Source organism: Poromitra crassiceps (assembly GCF_964638095.1).
Source record: "Poromitra crassiceps genome assembly, chromosome: 19".
Taxonomy (NCBI): Eukaryota; Metazoa; Chordata; class Actinopteri; order Beryciformes; family Melamphaidae; genus Poromitra; species Poromitra crassiceps.
In genome coordinates, this window is record NC_139646.1 from 20,968,441 (window position 1) to 20,991,895 (window position 23,455).

The following is a 23,455-nucleotide window of genomic DNA, read 5'->3' on the forward strand; positions in this document are numbered from 1 at the left end:
CCGAGCTGCTCCTAGTATGTTTTATCAGAGGGGAGGGCAGACTCCAAACTCCACGCTCAAGTTCTAAGTACGATTTAACGCGCCAATCATTAACCTGTGGAGCAGAGATTTGACAAGCACTGCTGCTATCCATATATAGCGGGCTAGGTGCAGCGAGGCGCCTCTTTTATTATACAGGAGGGGGCAGCCGCGGCCTCATGTGATAGACCAATCAATTAAAATGGGATTAGGCTATCTGATTGATTAGATTGATCAAGCGACGACAAGTGAGAATTGCCCACTGCGTTATAGATTTCCAATATACGCCCAAACAAACTATGGTCCGTAGCTAGTTATAACGGGGTTTGTTATTTTAATGCTGCAAAATAAACGACTCTGTTTTTTATTTTCTTCAGCGCAAAATAAGAGCATCTAGTAATGATATTTACCATGCAGCAGCAGCAGCAGCAGTCAGAGAGACGTCTTCATCTCACACACCTTTCACCTAATTTCTTCTTGGGATGTTTAACAGTCGCTACATTGTCGCTCTGACTTGGTGGAGGAAGCAGGCTGTTTGTGTCGGTGAAACAGCTCCCCCTGAGGCAGGGCGTAATATTACAGCATTAAAAAAAAACTCATCATAAGGACTACCCCCAAGACTAAACTACTGTGAGAAAACCATCAGAGTCACCACCATAACAAAATATCAACTTATTTCTTCTACAAAACATTATTAGGTGTGTAATTAATTTATGCCATCCAGGTAGGTGGGTGGGGGGTTAATATTATTTGAGGAAAGTTACAGAAAAGCACTAATTAAAACAAACAAATGAAAACAATGATATGAAATCATTTGCAACAAATTGATTGACAAAGTCCTGACATTTTAGAATGATAGAATAAAGCATATGTGGGATGTGACAAAAAGTATACGTCTGGGGTAGGCTACTCCATCAGTAGGATAGCTTTTTAGGCCGAAAGTTCTTTTTTTTTACATAATCAGCAGCAGTATGCTGACAGTCTGTATGAATGGAATAATTTCACACCAGCCAAAAGAGTGAGTACAGAGGGGAGATGTTAGGCTGACACATCACATTTATCCATTATACCTTCATGGCTGATTTCCTCCCAAACAGCAGATATTGAGAAAAGATCAGACTGCCAAATGTTCTTTTAATCATCTAGTGAATAGAGGTGTGTTGGGGCCGGGGGCTGCAGACTTTCAGGGGCCTTTTCACTTGATGGGACTGGTCTCCATCACTTTCATCAATAGAACGACTTCACACATATTCTGTCTTTATTTTGATTAAATAATTGTTGGGGTTGGATCCCTGTCGTCTCAAACTTTTTTGGCTTTCCCTGATTTCTGAATCCATGTACCCCTTTACCCGACTGCAACATTTTGCTTGGAAAACTGCAAAAGAAAGTAGATGTAATGAATGAATGATAACCTACCTTTAGAAGAATATAACATTACAAAATAAGAAATGGAGTGAAAGCTTTACACATCATGACAGTAACTTAATGACACAGCTTTAACTTTGTCGATTTAACCCTCAGACACAATCACATGTATGCATTAAATAACGAGTCATATTGTCACACACAAAAAGCCATTTCATTCCTGAAAGTATACACAATCTACTCTGAGAAATGTCAGAATCATTTGCTCCAAGGAGTAACTGCTGCTGGACGAGGCCATTCATATACTGAATACGTGTGGATATGAATGTGAGAAGCCAGTAGGTGTCATTGTTGGCCTGCTGATGTAACTGCCCGCCCTCCTCTGAGATGGTGCCAGTTCATACTGAACCTGGATAACAGATCATCTTGTCTCTCATCTTCCCTAATGTTTCCTTCACTCTTCTGAAGCTAGACGTCTCCAGGGAAGCTGATCTGTCAGCAGATATCGGCTGTGTGGATGTCAATGTCTCCTATCAGCAGTCAGGAGACACTGCTGCCGCTGCGCTTCTCCAGACTCAGTCTGTAGCATCTGTCTCAGCAATATGATCACCTTCTGCAGATAAGTACCTAGATCTACTCTATGCCAGAAGAACCATAGGGCACAGTGCTGACATTATACTGGATTACTGCTTTTTTCTATAGGAAAAAGTATGAATGGGTGAATAATGAATGAGTTATCCCTAATTTTTTTTCCAAATGTTCCATCATGAGCCAATCAAGATTACATTCTATGTTCTTCTCCCTATAAGATATTTCATGCTCTAATGTATTGGTGCGTTGGGGCCAAAATGCCAAACACTTACAGTGGGATTTGCAGCTGAATTTTAAGTATCCATCATATATCATCACATCATCGCATACAGTAGATAGTGACCCACAAAGAAAAATGAATGAGGACTCAACTATCATCATGACACACACCACTGCTGTCATAGCTAGTATCAAGGTATAAGGATTAGTAGAATAGAGTGTTTAGTTGCTGCTCTGATTCCTCTACAGATGAGTGGATGCACATAATTGTATGTATGTATTGTACACACAAATTAATTATTATTCATCATTTATTCAAATGACAACTTATTAAATGTTGATTATATTAATACAATAATTCTCATATTATTATGTATATGTGTACTTGAGTGGACTCTATTTGAGAGGGAGGAGTGATCAGAGGGAAGCACTGATCATATCAGGGGGAATGACTGATGCATCTCGATTGTGCAGTCAAGGGATCGTCCAGACATGACTGAGGCATCTGGACAATGGTCAGGGCATGTACAGATAGTCAGTCATCAGTGCCTGATAACAACAGACATATTTGCATATCAAAGGTGAATATTTAAATTGTAAATATTTTGCAAACATTATTATCTTCGCTGAATGAGAAGGGGGATAGAGAGAGAGTAGAATAAAATAGAATAGAAAATGGGAATAACAAAACACCAAAATAGTTAGGTGAAATTTGAGGGAGTCTCATGTCGTGTCATCTCTGATAACACAGAAACTGGGCTAAATCACATGTTTCACTGGTTCAAAAGGTTATTTGGAAACAACAGGAACATTGCTGGTCATTTGGATAGTTTTCTATAACTTTTATGCCTCCGTAAATTACATTATAGAGACTCGTTGACATCATTGTATATGTAATCAAGCAGAAAAAATAATTGGTGGCTTTCAGATTTACTAATACTATTGTCTTCAATTATAACATAAAGATGGACTAGACTTTAGAGGGGGGAATCCATTAAAATTTAAATCCCCTCATTGCAGGAATTGGCACTAAATTGATGTCAAATGTTATCACACACACCATCGTCAAATATAAAAACAAAGGGTTTATTGAGTTATTGAGTTACTTCTTCAAAAAAGGCAAAACATTACAAACATGAAGATAGTCCTAGGCTATAGATTTCAGTCAATCAACAAATGTGTTTAAAATCTGCTGTATTGGACCAACTGTTATGGTGTTTTTTGGGGGTTCTTCCTCTGGTAAGGATTATTTTATTGCCACTGACTGACCAGTGAGTTGTTAGTCACCTAGACCTGCTGCAGGCCTACTTTCAGGACCATGGATTGATAATAAAATGTCCTCTGGTGTGTGTGGAGGGATGTAACCTTACTGGCATTGTCGTTGGCTCTATCAACACTAGATGGAGGTAGGGAGACATAATTTGATAGCATAATCAGAGATGATTCTCTGGACTACATTAAAATTCCTCTACACTGCTATTTTTTTTACATTGTAACAAGCTGCAATTGGTTAATTTCCCCATAACCATGCCATTAATACATATCTATTGACAAAATACAAAGACCATTTACTCGTGGTGGAGACATTATGAAAGAGCAGTTTGTCTCTTTTTACCCATAGAGAACGAATGTCCACAAGATATATATAGCCATATTTTACCTGCAAAACAGCAGTCTGTGTATCACTTAAAAGGTACTTCTAAACACACACATACAATCTAGAATCCTTAGTTGTATAAAGAACCACATTTATTCAGATATATATTTACAACTTTTCACTATCCAGTTATGTACAAGAATTGGGAATACACATGAAACAAAAGTAAAGTTATAATCAAGAGTATGGAAATATCACAAGTATGGCACTGAGTGGTAAGGAAAAATCTAATCAGTAAAACCAACTATATATGAAATGTTGTTTTTTTGGGGGGGGGGGGGGGGGGGGTATGAGACACAGATGTGACATTACTGCTGTATTTCCTACAAACCAAGTCATTTTCCACAAGCCTTTGTTGTGAAGACCTCACTAGCAATCAGACGACACCTTGTAGAAAAGCTCTGTTCAATATCTTCTGTGGAAGGATCTTCATTTTTTCCAAGGCTGCGGAAGATTATACTGCTAAGCAAAAGGCCCCCCGCGCATGCTACAGCTTCTCACCATACTGATGTAGCACATGGTAGCTGCCTTAGCATTACCCCCATTAAAAGAAAAGGGTTTAATTCCAGGCAACCTTTTGAATGTAAAATGCCTTATAGTGAAGAAAACAATAGATGAAAGTATATTCTTCAGGGCCATGTTTGGTACATGTTTGGAGCAGGTCAGGCAACCTAACGCATATAATATAACAAAGCAAACGCATATCAATTCTACGTGTTTGCATTTAAGAGAACGCTGGTGACAGGGCTCTCTGCTGTACTTTGAAGTATATAATGAAAAGTGGATGTTCAGATAAGCGCCACCAACAGCATGCCATTGTGGACCTGAGAGGGGGTAAAAATAGCTTGTGTGCTAATTGTATGTGAACTGTGAAAACGTGTAGGGCAAAACGGAAAGAGAAAACACAACCAATAATACCAATACCATCATGAAGGCAGAGTTCATCAAAGAAACACACACTGGTGTTGGTAACACATCGAAGGAAAACAAAGAAACACCGAGTGACGGTAAGATGAAATGTGCGAAAATACACACATTACTGGTCTAGCTGCTTTTGGACAAGGTCAAAGTTTAACAGAACATTTTGGAGCTCCAACAAGCACCAGACATATTCAGTTTGTACATTTTCAGGAAAGTGCCCCCTCTAGTGAACATAGTTGGCCATGCCATCTTGAACATTGTTGCTTGCTAGTACAGCATCTACTTAAATATCTCGTGGCTGAACACCCTCACTACAAAAGCTGTGTGACTGCAATGAGCTACATCCCTCTGGCATAGAGAGTAACATGCTTAAGGCCGCTCTCCGTTGGTGTCCCATTCAGCTATTGATCCCCCCTCTGACACGTTTAGATCGACTAGATTTTCAACGTTGAATCTCTTTACAAACTGCATTGTTAAAAAGCACTTCTTACCATCACGTCTCTTTAAGATACTTCATGTTAAGTGTATCGGCCTCGGCTTCACAAAACACTGCTTACATCTAAGTAAAGGGTGAGTGTCACCCTCTAAAACTGTCAAGCGATGCGGTTGCGAGCGTGATCTCAGTAAACGAAACGAAACCTAATACCAAGTTCTCTGTCGTTTGTAAGTCAATTCCGTGAAACATTCCACAAAGTGCTAACCAGCCGCTTCACTCTATACTAGTGACTATCTTACAAATACTTTAAAATACTTAACATTAATGAAATACAGTTAAGAGAGCCAATGTCCTACCAACAGACAAGAGGCATGCAGTGCATTTCCAGAATCACTTAAGAGGAACACTCCGCCGATTTTAAGCCAGATTTGTATCATTGCAACTAGGGATGGGGCCGATCCGATCCGATCCAATAATCGGTATCGGGTGCCGATATTGGCACTAATTCACAAATCGGGATCGTAAAAAAAAAATGTAATAGTATCCTTCTTTGCCTTGTATATTTTCTTAATTTTGTCTGCTTTTTGCAAGGTATATTAAAAAAAAAAATCTTTAATTGGCCAAATCTTTGCCTATACTGTATATTCAAGAAAAATATTGGTATCGGCATAATATCGATATCGCAGATATCCAAACTCAGGTATCGGAATCGGATCGGAAGTGAAAAAAGTGGATCGGTGCATCCCTAATTGCAACATTAGTAGTATATCCAAAAACTGTAAACATTTTTGTGGGCATTCATTTAGTTTGACAGTTGAGAGTTGATTGATTGATCAGTTGTGGAACCCGTGATGTCATTCATGAACAAATGACATCACTGGTCCACAACTTAACTCAAATCAACTCTCAATAACCATCAAACTAAATGAATGCCTGCAAAAATGTTTACAGTTTGTTCAGATATACTACAGATTTTGTAAAGATAAAAAGCTGGTTTAAAATCGGCAGAGTGTTCCTTAAGCTTTGTACACAATCCTTACATGCAGCGTTAAAAACTGCAACTGTAAGACAGAGAAAACCCAAGGGCCTTTTCTGAGCGAAGCACCGCCTCCGAGAGACCCTCCCTATGGTGACCAAGGAGTCTTTTGCACCCTTACACTGTAAAAGATTTGTACAACATTCCGTTCGTCTATGGGAGCGAAGAGACTTCTCGGGGGTTGTGCTTCATTCAGAAGAGAAAAAAAAGGGGGAGGGGGGGGGAAACAAAGCAAAAGGGGAGCACAAATGACTCTTACAAAATGACTATGTACACAGACGTGAGGATCTTCATTCTGGGCACATCAGATGATTTATTCCCCTTCAAAGCTGGCTTCCAAACTGGAGGCCTGTAGAAAGAGGCGAAGAGGCGTGTTAGTACAGACGTACTCCATGGCACAAACAAAAGCCATACACTGAGTACTGACAAATGCTACTCAAGTACAACTACTGTTACTTTAGTGAAAATGAACTCAAGTACAAATACAACTAGTAGTCCAGGAAATTACTCAAGTAAAAAGTACTCAATAAAAGTACATTTGTGTTACTTTAAAAAATGTTTTTATTTATTTATATTTTATTAATTTAGCCTCACACATCCAGCACGTTACCAGTGTTAAGTAAGCTTTGTCTGTTTTGTCTTTCATACTGAGGAGGTCGTCCAGATGCGACCAGGGATGCTCAGTTTGGTAATTATCTCCTTTGCCAGACGAGCTAGAGCTGCAAGCAGCAGCAATATCACAATCGGATGCATAAATTTTGCTGTGGCTATCAGCAGTGTCAAATAAAAGTGAGATTTCTGAACTAATGTGACGACGGGGAGGCGATCATTACAATTTTGTGGATCGTCTAACACCCGTCTAGTTCAATTGTATAGTCTTGAGTGCAATTTAATTTGATTGGCCACTGCACTAACGAGCCACCCGTTTGGGGAAGTGATTCTGGACCTGTTAGCAAGCAGTCGCAATGCTACCGTGCCGTTTTCATAGTGCAGTGTGCAAAACAAAAATCTGAATTTACTTGGAATATACATTTAAATGTAGTGAAGTAGAATAGGCTATCTATCATTGAAATTACTCAAGTATAAGAGTAAAAGTATAGAAAATACTCTTACCTAGTACATCCTTCTTGCTTTCTGAGATGCCATGGGCGGTCTTAGGTAAACAAACTGCAAAAGACATGAGGCAGGTTTTTAGAACAGATGGCGTTAAAATGAACAGTTACATATTGATTATTCCTACTTTTGAAAAATCAAGCAGGCACCTACAGCTGCGTTTGAAACTGTGCTTAAATGAATGAAGTCTTCTTCTTCCCACTTACCAACTCTCTCTCACTGCTTCGATGTCGCTCACTAGATTCTGTGCTAAACATATCCCAAAAATCTGAAAACAGACAGAGACGGTAAGTGGAGCTGTCATTAAAACAATAGCTGACAGACATATTAATAATCATTATTATTATTAATAATAATAAGAGTAAACATGTCATAAGGTTCCCAACCTGTAGTAATGCAATCCCAATGAAGATGCCTGCCACCACTGTGAGGTTGTCTTGAAGCCACTTCTCAAACTGAGGGACGCACCCTTTGATATAGATGAAAGTCCTCTGCTCAGAGTCCTAACAACGTACGTGACAAATCAGACACGTTATACTTCTATATACTTTGATAATACATACTTTATACTTGAATTGTGTTATCCTCTATGACAGTGGTTCTTAACGTGGAGTCTGGGGACCACCAGGGGTCCTTGAGAGGCTTGCAGGCAGTCCCCAGCAAATTGACGAGTTAAACTTCCACCATTATTTAATTTACAAGAGGTTTACACAATTAGATAATGTATAAGTATAATTGTGTTGACCATAGTGTCTGTGTTACAGTATGTCTACCTGCAATACAGATAATCATGGAGTTCTGGACAAAATCATATCTGATCATAAAAAATATTCTCCGATTTTAGTCTGAGACTAAATCTCATCAAATACGGGGCCCAAATGTGGACACAATTAAGGGATCCTTGACATGACCCCATAATTGGTCTGAAACCACAGTTACTGCATTTAAATCATTTGTACGTCAATTACGTAGGGTTTGTAAGCAACACTTAATCACCGTCTTAAATTATTCTCTAATGGAAGCACATGATCCTCCCCCCCCCCCGCGCTCCTGCGGTCGCACAGTAAAATCTCACGGGAGCCCAAATCCGACAGCCCCCCAGCTCATTGTCTGCCTGCTCGGAGTCTTGATAAAACAGCCCCCCAGCTCATTGTCTGCCTGCTCGGAGTCTTGATAAAACAGTCACACATTCTGCACGTCAGCTTTTTCCTCCGTTTTTCAGTGGAGGAAATAAACACAGCCTTTCCTTACATTACGCTACTGTGGAGTACGGCCAAACCAAATGACCGGGGGAGTGGAGGGGGAGTGGGTTCTCTTCCCCAGCATTGCTTCAGCATGAGTAATACCACACAGCCCATAGAGCTGGAGGAAGGACCAGCTGCACAATTCTGAAGATTTGGGGGAGTTGGAAATATACTGAAGGAGCGATATTGTTGCCTTGGGCGGGGTCCTCGTGTGACCTCATACAGCCAAATAACCCCGCCGGCTAAGGCCGACTAATCAGCAGCAATGTTCCTGCTTTGCACAGTTCATATCTTTGTTTTGATATGATATACTCCTACAGGGGCCTAACAGTAGTTTGGCAGTGGTTTACTCTTAGGTCAGAGCCTCGACATCTCGTTACAAAGTCAGGCTGCCTGTTCAGCAAACCGTGTGCGACTCACCGTTTTTGCTCGAATGTCGTATCCGCACTGCGTGTTGATGACATCCTCCTGTGGAAAGAAGAGCGTGCACGCTTACACATGCTCAACAGCATGGCTCAATAATAATAATAATAATAAATATAGCCGCAAGCGGCGATGCGGGGTCCAAGCTTCCGGTGAAAGTTTCAAAGTTTCAAAGTTTCAAAGTTTCAAAGTTTCAAAGTTTCAAAGTGTCAAAGTTTAAACATTTATCATTTCAAGACGGTTTCACGTATCCAAATTCTTTATACAACTTTAGATCAGGGAAGTCCAGAGATGACACAGAAAAAGTTTGGGCTCATTCGGGCAAATGGCCTAGGACGAGTTCGTTTTTTTTTTTGGAAAATCTAGCAGGCTTAAATGGGTGTGAGTTATGGGTCAATACGCAAAAGGGTCTGTTATAGCGCCACCATCTGGCCAATATGGCTAATTTTTTGTCTCTGAGCAGTGGGGCACATTTCCAACCTATGTGCAAGGTCTGGCTACTGTAGCCCTTACGGTTTTTGACGTGCATGCTGTTTTAGGGCAGAATAATAATAATAAACATTACAGATACAATAGGGATCCACGCACTTCGTGCTTGGACCCCTAATAATAATAATAATAATAATAATAATAATAATAATAATAATCAATGTTGGCTCAATAATAGGTAAAGTGAAATTCTGTAAAGACATTGGCTATTCCACATACTCACAGCTTTATGAAGCATGTGTTTGTCCCATTTTTAGTTATGCAGCTGGAGTATGGGGTTGCAAGGATGCCAAAAAAGTAAATTCCATCCAGAATAGAGCCATAAGATGCTTCCTTGGGGTACATGCATTTGCCCCTATTCTTGCCATACAGGGTGATATGGGTTGGGAACCGGTGGAGATTAGACTAAAGGGAGAAATGATACGGCTATGGAACCGCTTCATTAATATGCCAGAGAGTAGGTTAACAAAGAAGGTCTTCAACTGGGACAAGGCTCACAGTCACCCCTGGATAAAGGAAATTTGTTCTACTCTTAGAGAGGCAGACCTGGCATATATTTTTCACAACATGCTTTGCTGTAATGTTAATATATTGAAACAAAAGTTATCTCTTAATTACAGAGAGGGATGGGCAAACGACATATGGTCTAAACCTAAGCTTAGATCATATGTTCAGATGAAGCAGCGTTTTGGTCCTGAGCCCTATGTCACTTCCTTTCTAACCAGAAACCAGAGGTCTTTATGTGCTCAGCTGAGAATTGGTATTCTGCCTCTTGCCATTGAAGTAGGGCGGTTCACAGCTATACCAGAAGAGAACAGGATATGCAATGTCTGTGATCTAAAGGATGTTGAAAATGAGTTTCATTTCATGTTTTATTGTACTTTATATGATGATTTGAGGATTTCCTTATTTGACGAAATGCAAAAGCAAAGACCTGAGCTCTTCTGGGCAGATGATGGCCAGAAGTTGGAGTGGTTGTTTAAGACTGAGGTATTTAAGACTGCTAACTTTATCTCTAGGGCCTGGAATAGAAGGCAAGCACAGCTCTTTAAGTAGGTTCAGGTGGTGGTTTTCATGCTGTACAACTTTACTGTATGTATTTTGGGTGTTTTCTGTTGGTTTTATGTTTTGATCATTGTTTGTTTAAATGATGAACAGTAAAAGTGTCCTGTAAGCCCATGTGGGCTGGGCTTCATTCAAAGCATGACACTTAAAGGATGGGTTTTCCGTGGGGAATATGAATATATATTAAATCTCACGCCCCTAAGGTTTTCGAATCCGTTGAAATTTTTGAAATTGGAGGTTTACTCACAGAGATATCAACCGAAATCCACTCTGTGTGTGGGGGGGGGTGGTGGGGGGGAGGTGCGGGTGCGGGGACTCGAAATACTACATTTCCCACAATGCACTGGGCTCGCGTGGCCTTCGTTTTTATGCCCACCCCTCAGGCATTTGGCTGATATCAAACTCCAGTAGGTGGCGGTAATGCACATATATGTTTGCCAACCGCCATAAAACTCAAAGAAGAAGAAGAAGGCTTCGACAATGAAATATACAAAGAACAAGAAATAAATCGAAAATAAAATTGCCTCCAAATTGCACCAAATGTAAACGGTAGTATATATGTCGGGAGATGTCTTCATAAAAATTTTTTCATGCATTTTAAGGCATTTTCGTAGGAGTTACGCGCATCTGATGTTGTAACTATTTTCTGTAAAAATGTGTAAAAACGGGTACATTGCTCAGCGTTGATTTCGTTACTTCAACCCACCTACTACTAGATGTAAAATTTGACGAGCTTTCCAATGCCGCCAGTCCCGTGTCGATTAGTGCTTCCGTTCCCGAGATAATGGTCTCTTTGCAAGGAACTATGGGAAGCTAATATTAGCTACAGCAGGCTAGGCGGTTGACAAGATGGCTGCGTTTTTGTTTTGGTCAAGGCCTCTGAAGGGGCGTGGAGGACCTCTAGAGGCGGGACCATGGCCAACAACAGTTGTAGTTCATAGGTGCACGACTTCCGCAAGGCGGACTTAGGCCAGATGACGCGAAACGCGTCGGCTGGCCCAAAAAATATGTGAGAGATGCTTGATATCTCTGGCAGTGAATATCCAATTTCAAAAATTTCAACGGATTCGAAAACCTTAGGGGCGTGAGATTTAATATATATTCATATTCCCCACGGAAAACCCATCCTTTAAATAAAGAAAATCAATCAAGGTAGACTCTTACTCGACGCAGATTTATCGCCCAATGGGCAATTTTTCACAGCTGCCATTTTGGGTCTAAAAGGCAGGGTAAAACACAGGTGCAACCAACTCACTAATTAGGGCCCCAGCACTGGAACACCTAAATGGACTGGAAGTTGGAAAGCCTAATTAATGTTTTGGTGCACCTGTGCTACTTCCTGCCTTTTAGACACAAAATGGCTGCTGTGAAAAAGGCCAATTGCCACAAATCCTGTATTGAAGCCTGAGGCAAAGCAATTTCATCAAGCATCTGGAGTTTGTAATGTTTTTTCTATGGAGCAGGCGATTTTGTTTGTGTATGCTTGCCTCTTCTTTGATAAACTGTGCAGGAAGTAACCATTACTTGTCTTCTCTAAGTTTACTTTTTTGATCACTTTGTATAGCTCTCTAGAGGCTACTCTGTCATGTTTTAAAATATAGTTTGAGCTCCATTTATTCCTAATAATCTTGTATGTAAACATATTATTTTTATTTTTCACTTTGCTTGTCTTGTTTCACACGTACAAAAGTGTCCCTTTTATGTCCATGTTTTTATTACCGTTGTGAAATTCTGCAGCTTTTTCCGGTATTCCCTACCGTCTGCAAGCATGAATTAATAACGCCAAAGTGGAGCGAGTGTGTTCTGCTGAACGGTGCCACTGCTTCGCAAAGTGAGCAGCAGTTAGGACTATGTTTCTGCCCAAAAAAGCCTGGGTCATGATGACATGATGACATGGCCTTGCAGCAGCCTCTCCCCCACTGTGCTGCGTGGTGCTGGCACACTGTGTGAGGACAGACTAACAGAGGTCTGGATGTCCTGTTGGCACTCGGCCATGACAGCTGAGATACGAGAGCGTACGGGACTCTCTGCAGGACACAGATAAGCCGGCTATCGCTCACAGGGCAGAACCTTAAGAACTCGCCCTCGCTTCGACCACTAGGCGGCATGTCTGCATGTCGAAACCCTGCGACCGCCCTATTGGATCTGTATTGCGACCCTGTGTGACACAATAACTCCAAACGACATCCGGAAACTTGTTCAGCGTTTTGTATTTCACCATACACCGATATGAACCGGTGGTGAACAAGGGGCAACTTCTGGCGCTGAACAGTGAAGCCAAAGCAGAAATGCTTTAGAAATGCATCGTTTCTAATGGCCAGCAGGGCTGCAAAAAGAAGTCCGATTGTATGGAAGTAGATTGGAAAACGGTCCTACTTCTCACTTGATTTATGAGCTCAGTTAACACTTTCCTAATGAGTTTATGGCAGGGGCACTCAATTAAAATTCATAGAGGTCCAGTTAGAGAAAATGTCCTCAAGCAAAGGTCCGGAACATTGTAACATAGCTTGCGTTATGATTCAGTGCCATTGAACTTAGGCTACTTCAATGATGACAGTAGCTTAATGGTACAATGTCTGTATGTAGTCATTACGACTGATCTGTTAAATCAAAATAAACAACAATGTTTATTTACAGTTTTCCTATTTAACTGGATTAATTATAAATAACTAGCCAAATGTGCATCTTAAAAGTGCTTTAATTTGTGAAAAAAAATCCCCTTTTCTTCCCTTTACTCCACCTTTTCTATTGAGAGAAGTGAGCTCCCTATCTATCTATCTATCTATCTGTCTGTATGTATCTGTCTGTCTGTCTGTTTATCGATCGTTCGCAATGCAAACGTCACATGCCGTTGGGCAGTGAATGTGTGAGTGTGCCCTCAGTTTGGATTTGAGTGTGTTTGCTCGTGTGGCGCTTTCATAGACAGGTCAGGATCGCATTGCACTTCACATGAGACATACTGCCTGGTTTTGAACTGCCCGTGAGAACAATGAATGAACATCTAAGAGTCTGCCTGCTCCGGATTCAAACTAAATCTTTGTTTTTGCGGTCTACTCGTTTCTTTTGAGCACGCCATGTGAAATGACTTCTATCTCTCACATTTCTCCGAGTCTCGCGCCTCCGTGTGTTACTGACACGCTCAACATCAGACACGCTCTCGCCTGCAGCACTGGAACAGGCAGAATCTAATCGGATATTTGATTGGCTGAGTAGCATCACGTGTGATGCTTTACAGCGCATGCATTGGTCTGTGTAGTCTGGCAGGCTGTGTGGTCTGGCTGTGTGGTAGGCTGTGTGGTCTGGCAGATAAACCAGTACTGTAAAGGCTAGAAAAGCATGTGCCAGTTAAAATAGAAAAGCTCAGTGAAATGTAACACTTCTCAATGATTTGTAGGTTATAGGGCTCGGTCCGGATAGGACGGCGTCTGGGTCCGGATGCGGACCGGAGTCCGGACTTTGAGGATCGCTGGTTTATGGTCTCAGTCGCTAGTTTCAAGTCTTCTTCAATACAGCATGATGTTCATTTAGTAAGTTATGGTCCCATTTAGAGTAAAATAAGACGATAAAACAGACTATGCTTTGGGGCGTGATTGACAGGTCACCTGTCCAGTGATCACGCGGCTCGACAATCACAGACCAATAGCAGGGCGGCGCTGCGGCTCTGTAGGAAACCCCTGGTCTCACGCTAGCTGCTTCTGGCTCCAAATAACCAAGATGGCGATGGTCAAAATACCAAACGCAAGGCTCCAAAACGGGAGTCCACAAACAAATGGGTGACATCGTGGTGGCTACATCCCTAGTTTATACGGTCTATGGTTGTGAACTAGACTTAAGTGGCACATGTTTTTTATACAGTCTATGCTTGTGAACTAGACTTAAGTGAAACATGTTTATATGGTCTATGGTTGTGAACTAGACTTAAGTGAAACATGTTTATACGGTCTATGGTTGTGAACTAGACTTAAGTGAAACATGTTGTTTATATGGTCTATGGTTGTGAACTAGACTTACAGTAAGTGAAACATGTTGTTTATACCATATATGGTTGTGAACTAGACTTACTGTGGCAGCTGTACCATTAGCCTCCATTCTATGGCGATAATTACTAACTTCACGACTGTAGCTCACTGTAAACTGAGCGGACAGTGCCGGTAAGGCATGGTGTATCTTGGTTATGTGGGGGGGATGTGGCAAATGAGATAAACTTCCAAAAAAGTGGTGTATCCCTTTAAGTGAAACATGTTTATACAGTCTATGGTTGTGAACTAGACTTAAGTGAAACATGTTGTTTATATGGTCTATGGTTGTGAACTAGACTTACAGTAAGTGAAACATGTTGTTTATACCGTATATGGTTGTGAACTAGACTTAAGTGAAACATGTTTATACGGTCTATGGTTGTGAACTAGACTTAAGTGAAACATGTTGTTTATACGGTCTACGGTTGTGAACTAGACTTAAGTGAAACATGTTTATACGGTCTACGGTTGTGAACTAGACTTAGGTGAGACATGTTTTTTGGAACACGTACTGCCGGGTCTTTGGTGCAGCAGGAAAAGGGCACGCCACATTTCTCCCGACTCGGATTGGAGTCGGTGCAGTTGAAGTAGATGTTCAAGTTCCAGTCGTCCGCCCCGAAGGCCCCACAGCACTCCCACTGGAAGGGAGGGTCAAACAGACACAAAACCACACTTATCTCTCAACAATGTCCCACAGAAATGAATGGCCAAGAGATTCAGAGTGCTGTAAGACCTCAAAAAACAACGGAGTGAAATCAATACTGCGTCAAAAGAAACCAAGAGCCTCACATATTCCTGGGTGAAGTCTATGAGGTTCTGCAGGTCGATGTCGTCTCGGTAGGCCCGGATGTTGTTGTTAATGAAGAAGTTGAGCTGGTCCTTGATCCAGTCTTTGAAAACAAAGGCCAGGACTCCTGCTGTCAGCTCCAGGAAGAAGATGATGCCCAGGAACACGGAGAACTAAAAACACATCAATATTCATCACACACACTGCATTTAACAGCCGTTCCCACACCACAAGGATCCTAACATACATACAACTACACAACAGGTTAAGAAATTAGCTTTGCCCTTTTCAGGGCCATTTTATTTAAAGCGATCATCTCTAAGATTTCATTTTGTTCTCTCATTTACTTTCACCTTCGGCAGCTGTAGGCCACGGCACGACAATGCGTTCTCATTGGGGTCTAATATGGGCACACACTAACGTGCTCTCGTCCTGTCTCTCGTCTGCAACTGCTTGGGGCCTCAGTCCGTTAGGGCCCCCCGAGAGCTGACCAACTTTACTCCACAGCAGTGACCACAAGCCCCTCTCCATTAGACAACCAATGGACAATTTGCAATGATATTGAAACCTCCCTAAAGGGGCTCCATGTCGTCCCCTGGCCTGGACGATTTTGAACGACGTGAATTCACTTTCACTTTCAATTCAAGAGAATGTATGTGACTCATTCCCGTCAAACTTACATAATTCACGTAATCTCTTTGTTTCAGAGTAAGGGCCAGCTGCATACAGTACATACATACAGTCTAGTTATCTGGAAGTCAAAACGAAAGAGAAAAAAGAGGATGTGGTACTGATTAGGCAGATACAGTAACCGAATGCGGTTATTTTAGTATAGCCTATGGGGAGATACTTTTAATAGCTAGCATTGGTCACACAGACACAGCTAGCAATGGTGTCACGTTTTGTTGTTGTTAGTTAACCTGGCTAAGCTAACAGTTAAGCTATGATTGCTGCAAGTGGCTGGTAGGTAGATTTGCTTCACTCACCACCAGCCAAAAACAAACAAACAAAGCGAGTCCATTGAGTGGCTGGGAACATTTGAACATTCACTAGCCATAAAATGGTGGTGATGAGGTTGGAGGGACCCACAGGGAATTTTTGCCTAGGGCCCCTACAGACTCTAGAATCGCCACTGGATATTAATTATGTAATGACACATCCAGCGGGAAACTGACTATAATTAAGACATGTGCCAACTCTGATGACGTGGTGTGGGTTAGGGTTAGGGCTAGCGGTTAGCACACCACACTGACGAGGGGAGGGAGAGAGGATAAAAAACGACTGCTCGACTTGAGGAATCTCCGTCGACTCACGGGTCTCTCGACTGATGATCGAATAGTGGACTTTTAGAAGACAGCCCTAGAGATCAGAGGATCTGATCTGACCAGGTTCCTGTGTGTATTTCTGTATTCTGCTCTGTGATCCAGATGCCTGCTAATCTGTTGACCGTATGTTTCAAAAGGTAGTACTGTGCGGACTTGCTTGATTTAGGGCTGGAGTGGACGATAATTGAATGTTATTGGTATCATATTGTGATGATATTATGAACATATTTTAATATTGTGACACATTCTGCTGTCTAAATTGATAACAAGCGATTTTTACTTAAAAACCGATAAAATGAGATACATGCATGTAGTAATATTATTTGGAAATTTAAGGTTTGTTTGATATCATTGATCATGACCATTCGGTTCAATGAGATGAACATTAATTTGATTATTTAACGTGATTTTGCATACATGAACCATACTGTGATATTGAGGAAAAATCCTTATGTTATGATCATATTTTGCTATAGCCAATCCCTGATCAGAAATGCACCAGCTGCCACTGTGTAAAATGCCAATGTTCTATTCTGGCGGTTGTCATGTCTGGCCACATCACTTGGCACGTAATGTTGTCATATACGATCGGGGAACGTACAAACTTCAGCAAGAAGGAGTTTTCCCGCAGTGCACCAATGCAGCCGGCGAATCCAAGGATGAACATGACTCCGCCCACCACCAAGAAGAGCCAGACGGGGTCGAAGCCGCCCAGGTCTGTGATGGACGAGATGTTGGACAGGACGCCCTGTGGAGAGGCAGAGGGAGGCGGGGTCAGGGGGTGCAGAGGCAGAGGGAGGCGGGGTGAGGGGGTGCAGTAACACCAATGGAAATGTACTAAGAATCATACCAATCAGACGAAATATACTGATCCTCTGCAAAGCCAAGCCCTAACCTTCGGTTCTGAAAAATGAGGCCAACACGCGGAGGAACGAAAAAGTGCAGTTCCTCGAATGACCACTTGAGCCTGGCAGCAAAAGCGAGTAATTCCCCATTCACTCCCATGTTACAATGCTCGACTTTACAGCGGAAAGCCTGGCACGCACACAAAAAACTGTTTTGGTCTCTATAGCTAATTCCACCATTCATAACAACTGTACTGGTGTGTGTGTGTGTGTGTGTGTGTGTGTGTGTGTGTGTGTGTGTGTGTGTGTGCGTATTTGTTTATAACTGCCCTGTTTATACAGTCTGAGTCTACACTGCAAAAATAAGTCAAATTTTATAGAAGTGAATGGGAAAAATACCGACTTCTCACTGGATTTATTACCTCAGTAAACACTAATGAGTTGATGGTCTCAATCGCTAGTCGTCAGACTTCTTCAATACAGCATGGTGTCCATTTTGTAAATTAATATGGCCCCATTTAGAGTCAAATGTTTTGCGGTGGGACCGATCACGGACCAATAGCAGGGCAGCGCTGCAGCTTGCCGTCATCCAAATATGGTCACTTCTGGCTCCACGAAAACCAACATGGCGACGGTCACAAAGCGAAACTCGAGGCTTCAAATTGGAAGCCCAGAAACCAATGGATGGCGATGGTGCAAAAACACGACGCTGTAAGTGCCTCCCACACACACACACACTCCAGCCCCGTCTCAGGGAACACAATGAATCTGTGAAATGCATCAGATCCAGTCAGAAGCCATTGTGTCCAAGGGCTTCCCACAGGAAAGCACGACATTCCTTTCTGACTCAGTGCAGCCAGTGTTTTCACCTTGCCACTTCAAGCAGACGGATGGGCGTACACACAACCTACTGATGAAATGTGTTCTGTCTTATTATGTCAACCAGAACTCCTCCGGCCTCCTGCTCCGTTACAGCACACCACGTTTTATTTATCATCCACTGTGATTTATTCCCCAAGTGGAAACGATAAACAAAATCTATCAATCTACCTTCCCATATCGCTCGGAGGTAAAAACTCACTTTCTCGCTCCATGCCCACAAGCCGATGCCAAGGAAGGCCACTCCAAGCAACTGAGATAGAGAGAGAGAGAGAGATGGAGAGAGAGAGATAGAGAGATGGGGAGAGAGAGAGGGAGGTTATTTTTCTGTATTGCAGAACACCTTGTGCGAGCCTCCCTTACCTCTTGGCTGGCCGGCGTGGTCTAAAAAAGAGCGTGTTATTTCCAAGAGAAACATTGCAGAAGTAACACACGCAAACCACAGAGAGCTTTTTCCTGGCAATACTCTGTGACTTCACATTTCTCATCTCAGGTCTCAACAGGAGAGACTAGCAAGCGTCTCTAAACAACCTGGAAGCAAAATGAGTAAGCAAGTTTCCCCTCCGCAGCATGGAACTTTTTTAAACCAGAATCCAGGATTTGTTAATATAGGCATGCAATGCAAGAATTTCATTTTCCAACTGACTAACCTCACAATGACTAACAAAAAAACAGGACATTGTATTGTGATATAAACAGAAAAAGAATGGAAAAAAACGCTGAAACTTACTGAAAATATAAAAACAATAAGAATGAGTGCTGGCTAATGTTGCAGCACTGGCATTTCAGAAACCACATGGTTCAGCATTGTTTTGTTTTTGTAGTTTTGTCTCAATTGATTTTGGATGCCGGAAGCTACAGAGATTGATTTAAATAAAACCATTTGCTTCTCAAATCTAACGTTTTTTGTTCTGCCTGTTGGATCCGTAGTTTTACCTCCTCAGTATCAGTAAGTTATGTGGGAGGGTTTTGTGTACATGGGGATAAAAGAGTAAAATGTTGTCAGATTTAGTGCTGAGTTTACATGCTACAGACTAGCCCACCAGAATGATCTATCACTCATTCATCCACACACTGAGATATTTCTGTGCCAGTATCCAGCAGAAGTGGAATGTGATTTGATTGAGCCCTGAATTGAAACTGGTTATTTCTGAGACAGACGCATGCTAAATAGATAGGTTTGAAGACACTGGCAGCTTCTTCCAATGGGTAAATGAACAATTGTGTGCAGTTCACCGGGGTCAGAGCGGACACGTCTGACATGTGGCCTCGCTGCTCGCGGCTTTGAGATGCGTGGTCAGCCACGGGACGCCAACACACTGCCTCCGTTTCATCAAGAGCCAACGCCACAGCACGGCAGACAGAGCCGTCTCCTGTAACCCACACGTTACCGGCCGGACTCCTCGTCAAAAACGCAGGGGGAAAGGTCAAAGTGCATGATGAGGTCTTGACCTGTCTGTCCTGCTGGGGTGGCATGTGAGCAGCATGAGTCCCCCCCCCCCCCTTGAGCAGGTGGGATCGCCCTCCCCCCTTGGGCCCTCCAGATGTCTTTGAGGAGGCGCTTCCAGGGGGGTCCCAAGCATACCAGGAGGTGTTTGTTTTCACTCACTAGAAGTAGAAGTCTGCACAAATAAGACAACGCATGAAGATGACTGATCATCTTCTGATCACTGCTGCCCCCTTCCCACCTACAGTTATGCAATCCAAAGCCCAGTCATCACTATTACTCACAACAGTATCATCTGATAAGGGTCCAATGGGACAAACTAACACCAAGTGGGGGGGGGGGGGGGGGGGGGTCGTATGTGGTCAAAAGCACATTTAATTTGAGGATCCTTGACATGTAAAAGTTGGGAAACCCCATTACGTACAGTATGTTTCAGATCACAAATGCCTTAACGTTACCTTTGCAGACTGATGCCGACTAGAGCCAAAACAAAGGCTGGCATGGGAAGCAAGTGCACAGGAGTGGAGGCTGTCTCAGTGATGTAATCAGCCATGTCTCCCACGGAAGGCCCCGAGTATAACGTTAACAATGTCACCCACTGCATCGGGGGAATTCAAGCTAACGTTAATGTTGATCGGGAAATACATTTCAGTGTGTCAAAGCGACGGGGGCAGAACAGGCCCAGCAGACAAGGGGGGGACTTACCCAGAATATAATGTTGAATCCAAATATGAAATACTTGATGCAGCAGCTGACTTCATGAGCCTTGAAATGCTTGCCTGACATCATTTGGACTCTGGATTTTCGCTAATGTCGCCCCGCAGTAAGGAATCACATCTAGGTCCTCTGTGTGACAGGCAAGGCTGGCTGTGATGGAAGGAAACACCCCGCTTTCTTTGCTTCCTCCTCGACAAATGCGTCGTCAATTGTTTTGAGCGTTTCTAAACAGCATCTTGTTGTGCGTGGAGCGGGGCTGACAGACGGATGGCGTCGACGAGATATATAGCCGGGAGAGGAGCGCTTCTCTGTCGGCGTGTCGTGTCCCGCGGGGCGGTGCAGGTCTGCTCCTCCCGATACGGATCTCTTTACACTAATAACGGCGAAATAAATCCACTGAAGTCAGCCAGATTAAAGGAAACCGCTAGTCCTCTATCTGAGCCATAATCTAGACATGGCTGTTATTTCATTGATGTGTTCGGGAGCCAATGAGGGCGCTTACTGTCGAGAGGAGGCGGGACTTCCTGCAGCAGAGCCTTCCATGTTTATTCCGTGATATCTGAGTGATCATGTATCCATAATATCCATAATGATATTTAATCACTGAGGATTCAGTATCTCTTAGTATTGATTCATTGTCATACCCACAATGTTAAGAAATCACCATGATATGCCTACAATCTTAATAATCTATAGGGATTTAGATTTGTGTCAATGCAACAATGCAAATTTACCTTTTTGTACTTTATGGCTTTTTTATCCTATGAAATCACTAGGCCTAATGTTTGTACTCTTCATATTTTATTTTATATAAACAATATGAACTTTCATGCATCCTATAACAATGGTGAATGGATATACAGTAATGACAAACAGACCATCTGAACATAGATCTGAGTGTGTGTGTGTGTGTGTGTGGGGGGGGGGGGGGGGGGGGATACACTGTGCATTTGCCATTTGGGCAAGTTAAACACTTGCCTCCAGCTGTTATTATTATTATGCCCATCATCATCATCATCATCATCATCATCATCCACCACCAGATGTGCTACTATACAAAATGTTGCAGGTGGTGGATAATTATATTTTGCTACTAAAAGATCCGTGTGCCCAGACTCCTGCCACAATCCCAATGATATATTAAACAGAGACAATTAATTATCAAAATAAACAAATTAATTGGGAAATAGCCAACATACTGACCTTTACTTAATACATCGTGGTTTTCATATGAACTCTATACTTTAAAGTATGAGGGAGCTACAGTTTGATCATTCCCTTATTAATATGCAAATGTAAGCAGTAAGTGCAGTTTGTATTTTAAATATTTCTATATTGTGTATTGTTCTTCAGGTATTGTGTTCACAAGTGTGTCTCCACAGACACAGACAGACGCCACCATGATGACATAATGTGCCATGGTGGCTGGATGTAAAAACGAGATTAAATGTACCTTTCATGTGAACTGTTCTGAGGTTCTTCTTAGTCTGTGCATAATGTATGGGATAGATTGAGATAAATACACCGTGGAAAGCTATGCCCCCTGGTGGCCCAAAATTGAATCAGCTTTGCTATAATCTGTACTATTTGATTTCAACACAGAGATAATTGAAAAAAAGGACTGGCTCCAGCTGATAATCATGATAATCTAACTGTGCTAGAAAGTGTGTTAAAAAATGTGTATCATGCTTCATTTGTGTTTTGATAGATACATGTTATTTTAGGGAAGTCATGTCAATGACTTGTGCAAGTAACAAAGAAAACAGTATTTAGTCAGTATTGGCAGTTGAGTATTGGCAGTTTATTGCATAACATAAAATAAAGTAATAATGTTATGGTCATGTTACAAGGATTTGCCTACAAAACTGGATAAATTATGAAAATAAATACTTCTGTGCAGCTTGTCTGCACTGTCATTGCAGGCAGAGACTGAGATTACAAAGTCCATAAAACAGACATATCTGTAATTGTTATTATGCTGTCATAATCACACCTCATGTCAAGATAAATATCATGATTCAAAAGTCCTGTTCAAACACAACTTCTGTCATCTGATGCTAATTATCACTAATGTAATTTCTAAAACTTGATATTCAACAAGCTGTGTAGTTTCCCAGGTTCTGCGTCATCAAACAATCCACCTGCCATGGATCACATAATAAGATTCAATATGGTTTGCAGCACAATGTAAGTGTTCTTGGGCACTATACCTATTTTCTTATCATTGTCAGAAAAGGTCACCAAAGTTTCTTCTGAAATTACAAGAAAAAAAAACTCTTGAGAAACCCATTAATCAGAATGGTTGATAATACAAAATCATAATGCAATATCAAATTCATGCACTCTTTACATAATTGATTAAATTTTGGTTGTGCTTACAAAAATATAAACATTTATTTTGGCTAAACAAAATAATACTTCAGGCAGTTAAACATGACTTCAGAATCAGGAAAACAGTTACATTGTTTCCTTCTTGTCTTTGTAGATTGTGGCAGTTTTCAATAACAAGATTAACATGATGGTTTGAGATGAAAAGCCTTTGGTGATCCTTGTCTTTGAGCTGATAGTGTTGTTCACTTTGTCCTTCCCTTTCTAATTCTACATACTGGATCTCTGTTGTCTAATTAATTTCACATTCAATTCAACAATATACATATTTCCCTCGTCGGAGCAAACTGTGGATAAAATAAACAGTTTGTGAGAACAAAGTGAGTACATGAAATAGTTCAGGACACAATCCGTCCTCATTGGCTTTTGCACTCTATCATCCTGCTTCATTAAAGGAGAAAGATGGTGTTTTTTTATGCATTTCTTAACATCTAGAAATCCTGAAAATAAAAATCAACAATGTGTTTACTC

At 41.7% G+C, this 23,455-nt stretch overlaps 1 protein-coding gene across 2 annotated transcripts; it reads right to left on the minus strand.

Annotated features, from left to right (window-relative positions):
- Window positions 1-3,941: 3,941 nt before the first annotated feature.
- LOC310793577 (tetraspanin-5) lies at window positions 3,942-20,978 on the minus strand. Of its 2 annotated transcripts, none has more exons than XM_083655392.1 (10): window positions 20,585-20,978; window positions 18,635-18,685; window positions 17,310-17,456; window positions 15,386-15,556; window positions 15,109-15,234; window positions 9,021-9,068; window positions 7,743-7,859; window positions 7,563-7,624; window positions 7,357-7,410; window positions 3,942-6,592 (listed from the first exon to the last, which is right to left on the minus strand). In XM_083655392.1, exons 1-9 carry the CDS (start codon window positions 20,666-20,668, stop codon window positions 7,398-7,400), a joined length of 819 nt encoding a protein of 272 aa, XP_083511518.1. In that variant the 5' UTR covers window positions 20,669-20,978; the 3' UTR covers window positions 3,942-6,592; window positions 7,357-7,397. The 2 variants fall into 2 exon arrangements, with proteins under 2 accessions (XP_083511518.1, XP_083511519.1); XM_083655393.1 differs by lacking the exon at window positions 20,585-20,978 and adding an exon at window positions 19,669-19,734.
- Window positions 20,979-23,455: the final 2,477 nt, after the last annotated feature.

Excerpts from the sequence above, each read along its gene's own strand:
- LOC310793577 (XM_083655392.1), bottom strand. The coding sequence starts at position 20,668 with ATGATGTCAGGCAAGCATTTCAAGGCTCATGAAGTCAGCTGCTGCATC. Across the intron at positions 9,069-15,108 it reads GCTGCACCAAAGACCCGGCA|GAGGATGTCATCAACACGCA; the intron begins GTACGTGTTCCA and ends TTCTTTCCACAG. Across the intron at positions 7,625-7,742 it reads TTGGGATTGCATTACTACAG|ATTTTTGGGATATGTTTAGC; the intron begins GTTGGGAACCTT and ends GTCTGTTTTCAG.